The following is a 6,788-nucleotide window of genomic DNA, read 5'->3' as shown; positions in this document are numbered from 1 at the left end:
GGACACACACATGATGGGTACATTTCTTAAGAATAAATAAGAGCTCTTGTCGAAGTTTTTTCGAACGATCAGTTGGAACAGCTGTGAAAAGGCGCCACATTTGAGCAACGGGTATGTTGAAGCTGTCACAGCATAGATTGACATAGATTTGGCGGCTAGAACCGCGGATATTGAGCTGTTTATCATCGTATCAAATAAAATCGAAAGCAGTTTCTAAACAGCTATTATACGCACCTGCTAACCTGTAAAGCTGAAATATGTTTGAATTATTTGCCCGTTTTAACTGTTCGTTATCTAAAAGTCCTGAAACAACAGCCGCGCGAGTTTTATTGCAAACCTTTGTATTAGTTTACAAACAAATGGAATTTTTCATTTGAGTTTTATTCCCTGAAATGAATTCTTTCAAGCAGAATGTCACAAGAAAACACAAAGATGTTCCAACATTTGCACAGTTGGGGAGGCAAGATGTCTTAAAAGCCGTTAGTGTTACTATGTTTTCGGAACCTAACCCAGTCTCGTGTTACTGACCAGTGTTGAAAAACCCGGAACCATGAAAGTTTGTTTCCGGCTGGTGTACGTGGCGGTTTTTATTGTGCATATTAACGGTAGGAACGATAAAAATTATTGAAATTCCTTAATTTTTGAACCATTACTAGTTACTAAAACAGGGTCACCCAAAATACTTAAAATGTAGTCTCCTGTGTTCCAAGATAGTTTTTGTCCATTTAAAGTCAAATTTGTGTAAGCTTATTAGCTTTGGTCTGTTCGAATCCTTTAGCTGAAACTTTAACTTGCAGAAAGTTTTAGTGAACGAACTTTTATTCCCGAGCTGTCGTTGGCTTTAAGAAAATGCCAGCTGACCTTTTTTCGAATTTTTAACGACATATTTGCCCTTCGAAAACGAAAGGAGTTGGTTTTCCAGTGTCACAGACTTATGAGCTAACATTTTGCTGAAGATTTTCTTTATACCCTTACGAGTTCGGATAGTCGAGGTTCGACTGTATAACTAAATCCGAAATTCTGAGGCGTTTAAGGAATTCCGAGCAGATATATCCATCGAAATAAACCGTTGAGTTCCCCTGCGAAAAGTTTGTAACATAGGTGGGCCCAATGGTGGAATATGTTAGAATATACACAAGTCGAGTCTGTTGAGTGTTCCTTCAAACTAAGAAGCACTTAGTAGTATTTGTATCGGGGCTATAGACATCTTTCTGTTACCATTTGTGTTCTAATGGGCGCACACGATTACAGCAATTTTCAATTTCACCTTGGAGTCATGAACACTTTTTTCTTTTTCTCTTTTTCTTTCTTTCTTTCTTTATTTAATTTTTTTGGGCGGTTTTTTGGGCGGGGGCAGGGGGGGGGGTGGGGCACTGTTCCATGCAGTTGGCTAGACACAATTTAATTTCCATGCAATACTTTCAATTTAAGCAATGGGGGTAAACCAACGAAACAAAAGCATATCCTAATTGGGATTGTTCACACCTTGAACAATCCATATCTCAGTAGCCTACAGCTGTTTGAAACACAATTTCTGTAATTTAAATGTTTACTGATACATAAAAATTTGAAGTATTGTCCCAATCATGTTTGGACAAATAAGTTTCTGGACTTCATCTAGCCTGCGTAGCAGTCGTTTCCGTTTCCTTTTAGCCAAGCGCGAGGGCATTGGGCGAAAGGAGCAAAAAAAGTAGGAGCAGGGGGCCCAATGCCCTCGCGCGCTTGCCCCGCTTGGCTAAAATTAAAGGAAACGGAAACGACTGCTACGCAGGCTAGACTTCATCAATATAACGAATGTTTGGCGATCAAGAAAGTAAGCTAGAATTTAATTAGAATGGCTTTCAATTGAGTGTCGAAAGTAATTCGCATTTGCTGCCCTTGATTTTGCTTTACTTCGCTGTGTGATTGGTTGGCAAAACTCCCCACACTTTCTCAACCAATGAGAAGCAAAATCCAAACCAATCGTGACTTGTTCATACGTGACCATACGTATTTTCCCGCGTTTTACGCGGGTTACCTGTATCTGCTTCGAATTCTGACTTGAGCTTTGTGCTGTCCGAGGCCTGTGATTGGCCAAAATAATTTCTTCGATTTCGGTTTTACGACTAAATTGAATACCGCCCTACTCCAAGATAGGAATCAATCAATCGCATACCAGCCAAAACGTGATTCATGTTCGATTAAAAGATGCCATGATCTTACGTTAAGATTATTATAAAATGTATTTTTCAACAGCTCTGTGCTACGACAAATGGCCACACTGTCCAGAAGTTGTGAAAAGACCGGATAAACCTTGTGAAACGAACGACTTTGTGAAGTATAGATGTGAAAAGAGCTGCGGATTCTGTGGAGGTAGCCAGTTAATTTTTAGCTTCAAGTTTATTTTTGCCACAATGAAAAGAATTCAAGACAGTATAATAATAATAATAATAATAATAATAATACTAATAATAATTAATAATAATAATAATAATAATAATAATAATAATAATACGGTGGCCAGGAAGCACGTGACAAACCACAACCAATAATGGGCTCCCTCCATTATATATATAAAATTAACAGATTAAATAGAACAAAGCTAAAACAGAAATAAAACAGAATAACTACAGCTGGTCAGCAAGATGCCTTTCAAAACGTTTTCCTGGAAGATTGGCGATTCATTTCTTACTACGCAACTTTTTAACGAAACGCACAATTATTTCAAACTATCAACAATTTAGAACATTTTAGTGGATTCAACCTACGTTTTTTATTTCAAAGTGTTCTCATCGTTTGATGTTTAGGTCCCAAGCCTCCAGTGACGCAAAAGCCTCCCATCCCCACTGATGGACCACCAAAACCTCCTGTGCCACCCCTCCCTCCAGGTAAGAGAATTTCTTCCAAGAGTATTGCGCTTTTAGAGTCTCTACTGGCATCAATAGACATCTTTTGAGGATAAAATCGTAGTACCAGAGCTATATATAAATCAGTTGATTCTTTGCCTTGGTTTCCATAAACTCATAAATGGTCACTTGAGTCTTTTCACTTTCGTTTTATCAAATAATATTGGGCATGCATGACGTGAAGGCCATAGAAATCCTCAATTTACTGATAGTCAGGAATAGCGCGTTATACTCTCGGTAAACATGCTAATCGTCCTTGGGTGATTTCTCTTTACTGTTCTTTCGTTTTACCTCTTATTTTTATTTCACGCTTTGTTCATTTAGGAGCGTGTGGCATCAAACCAGAGTCACGGATTGTTGGAGGGACCAAGGCTCGTCCTGGTGACTGGCCATGGCAGGCTATGTTAAAAAGTCCCCGGGGGTCAAGTTTCTGTGGAGGTACCTTGGTAGCTCCTCAATGGGTTCTTACTGCGTCCCACTGTGTGTCAAGAAGGAGGCCAAGGGATCTGCGGGTTAGGTAGGAATACAGCCAGTAACAATGCTACACAAGGCTCTGCAACTTTTCGGGGGTTTTTCAATTTTTTTTTTTTTTTGAAACGTGGATGTCTGAGGAGTAGGAAATATTACTAAAATGGAGTTACTCGAGGTCGTTTGTCTGAACCAAGGATCTCAAAGAAAACAGACCAGCGAATAGCAGAACCACTTTTAAGGACGGTGCCCTCTAATAGCGAAGTTTTTTTGTGCAGCTTATGACTATGCAGGGAAAGCAGATCTTAGCAAGGGGTATTGTAATCCAAAAAGAAAATTGGGGGTAACCACGCATTTTTCCAAGATAATTAAGCAATAATATCTCTAAAAAGCGCCAAAATATAAAGCAATGTATGGGATTTTTTTCCTAAATTGAAGCTTAATTATCTCTGAAAAATGCATGGTTACCCCCAATTTTCTTTTGAGATACCAAAAGCATTTGCTAAGTTCTGCTTTTTCCGTATAGTTTTAAACCGCGCAAAAATATCCCTGTGTTAGTAGGCACCACCCATAGGAAATCCGAGTATCTCGCGATGCGCAGAACGTATGCGCAGTAACAATAGTAGGCACCGTCCTTAAAAGGCTTCTTCTTTAACGAACACATGATGTCGGTACAAAAATGAAGCAAACCGTTCAGTTAACTCTGATACTGTTGACTACGCCGACTGGACATCTTCATTAATGATTCCATTTATGTCAAGTCAGCAGTAAATTGAAAGGAAGTATATGTTTCATTTGTAGGACTGAAAAAGGTTATTTCCTATTTGTTTTTTTTTTCTATAACTATTAGCTGTCGTTTTTCATTGGGGGTTCATATGCTATTTCGGCTCAATTAATTCCCATATCTTGTCATTAAACACGTCAAGAAACAAAGGGAGTCTGACCAAACTACAAACAGGCTTTTGGTAGACTAATACTTCAATGGAGACGTAATGTTTTCTGAAATTTTTGGAATGGTTTTTCCTGTACATAATTTTTTTCTCACCAAAGCTGGGGATTTGTATTTCCCAGCGGTTGACAAGGCAATTTAAATCAATCGGCAAACAAGCTCGAGTTGAATGGAAAACTGTCTTGCTGTGGTACTGGAAAAGGTAAGTGGTAATGATCGAGGCTAAAACTGATATACAGAGCGCTTGATGTGTAGGAAGCCACATGCAAGAGCTCTAGTATAGACCTGTATTTATGGTGGATTTTTTCCATTCAAACTGGCATGGAATTCCAAAGAGAGCAAATGGGATCCTTTAAGGGAGCCTAAGTGCCGTCAACTACATCTTTCAGCATTTAGTTTATCGGAATTTAGTTACTCCGATCCACTACTGAGTAAATCCACGTATATGTTCGCAGAATGGGAGCTCACTACAGAAAAGGAAGCGACCCGTCAATATTTCAAGACTTTGAGATTGAGAGGATTATAATGCACGAAAGTTACAAGAAACCATTCGGAATGAGCCATGACATCGCACTGTTGAAACTAAGCACTCCTGCACAGCTTAACAATCGAGTCGCTCTTGCTTGCCTGCCAGATAAATCGGTGGATCTGCCAATCGACGATATCAGCAAGAGATGCTGGATTACAGGTAAGTACTTTACATTAATGTTTTTGTTCCAAGTTAGTTGGCAAGAACTCTGTCCAGAAGGGAAATCTATGTTGTTAAACTGAGTGATTCGCAAGTGCTCAGGGCAGCGACGTTATATCATTTAACCTTGTGTTGGTTTCATAGGTTGGTTTTGAATTTTTCTAACTTTTCAGGGGCGGATCACACCTAATGTTCTGATATCAAATCAAGGCAAGATACCGACCTAGCTACACCAGCGGTCCGGTCACACTTTGCTTCAACCTGCCAGTGTTTGATTTAGCTCGGCCGTATGTTTAGTGTGCTCACTCCCCTCTTTTGAGCACCCAATCAAATCGCAGTTAAGACCAAGCATTATTAGTTACACCACCATACCATTTTAAATCTTAGGTCCACCTTCCCCTGTTCTCTGCACGACAATACTGTAATCTGGGTATCTTGCACTTAATATCCTTATTCATATTTCAGGTTGGGGAACACTGTCGTCAGGGGGATCTTCAGCTAGCGAACTCATGCAAGCAAAAGTACCGCTGGTCTCTAAACAGCGCTGTCTCAAAAGCTATCCTGGCAGGATCCATGATTCCATGCTGTGCGCGGGTCATGACGAGGGGGGAGTAGACACCTGTCAGGGAGACAGTGGGGGACCCCTGGTGTGCAAGTATGGAGGAAAGTGGCATGTTGAAGGCGCTACAAGCTGGGGATACAGATGCGCCTCCAAAGGCTACTTTGGAGTGTATGCTAACGTCCGGTATCTGTTAGATTGGATTAATGAAAAGATGTCAATGTATTAATGTGATATTTGGCCATCCAACACTTGTAATGAAGTTATTTAAAAGTTAATAAATCTGATTGGCGCATGTGCTCCGTGCTTTTAAATGTTTTACCTCCAACTGTTTGACCTCCGAAGCGGTCCATCTCGTATGTCTTACACGTCCAGACAACGGCGGTTAATTTCGATGGCGAAAAATAAAATTGAAATCTCACTGAATTCTGATCACCACTGCGGAATCAATATCAAAAGGCGACGAAATTTCATAAGTTGGAGATATCAACTCCTATCAACTTCATTTCTACTGAGTATGAACATTTAAGTGCGTCACGTTTCCGTGATACTAGACGACTAATTAGACCACTGACTTCGTTCAGACGCACCTGATTTTCAGGTCTAAGGAGTCTGTTACTTCCTCTAGTGTAAATACGGCCATTGGTACTAGATTAGAAGTGAATGGTGCACGCAAGTGTTTCGCTTCTCGCAACGCCACACTGTGAAAAAATAAACACGAGCCTGGAAAGCCAAAGACATGACTGACGGTCATTAGAAAAACTGACTGTAATGACCACAACGGCAAAAGAAACTCCAGCATTCCGTAATTATAACACGCTTTATTGCGGAAAGAACGACAAACGAAAACTGCCTCCAAATGAAGCGGCGAAGAAACTGCTAAGCAGCGTAGCGATGAAGTGAGGCGGTGAAGTGAAGCGAAGCGATTAAAATTTTGTTGCGGAGCTGGGCAAACCAAAGTAACTGGAAAAAACCGACTGTCCTAAATCGTATAGCGGACGAACAAACTTTGTCGGTTGACTAACTGCTCTCCCGGTGAAGAGATAAACTGACACTTAAACGGCCAAAAATTCTATATAAACTGCCAAAACTTGTGAACAAAAATGTGAATAAATAACACTAAATTAAGGCTGGTTTCCATATGATCGCGGATCGCAGATCGCAGATCGCAATAAGGTCTGCGATCGTCTGCGATCATATGGAAACCAGCCTTTAGATAGAACATGGTTCTATCTTCTG

General features: G+C 40.2%; 1 protein-coding gene across 1 annotated transcript; it reads left to right on the top strand.

Annotated features, from left to right (window-relative positions):
* Positions 1 to 493: 493 nt before the first annotated feature.
* On the top strand, positions 494 to 5,844 carry LOC146453430 (chymotrypsinogen A-like). Its single transcript, XM_085096660.1, has 6 exons — positions 494 to 605; positions 2,236 to 2,352; positions 2,787 to 2,867; positions 3,210 to 3,402; positions 4,758 to 4,990; positions 5,456 to 5,844. Exons 1-6 carry the CDS (start codon positions 551 to 553, stop codon positions 5,776 to 5,778), a joined length of 1,002 nt encoding a protein of 333 aa, XP_084952786.1. The 5' UTR covers positions 494 to 550; the 3' UTR covers positions 5,779 to 5,844.
* The last annotated feature ends 944 nt before the right edge of the window (positions 5,845 to 6,788 follow it).

The sequence above is a fragment of the Pavona decussata genome, unplaced genomic scaffold (assembly GCF_977016875.1).
Source record: "Pavona decussata unplaced genomic scaffold, jaPavDecu1.1 SCAFFOLD_330, whole genome shotgun sequence".
NCBI lineage: Eukaryota > Metazoa > Cnidaria > Anthozoa > Scleractinia > Agariciidae > Pavona > Pavona decussata.
This window is presented reverse-complemented; position numbering and strand designations above follow the sequence as displayed.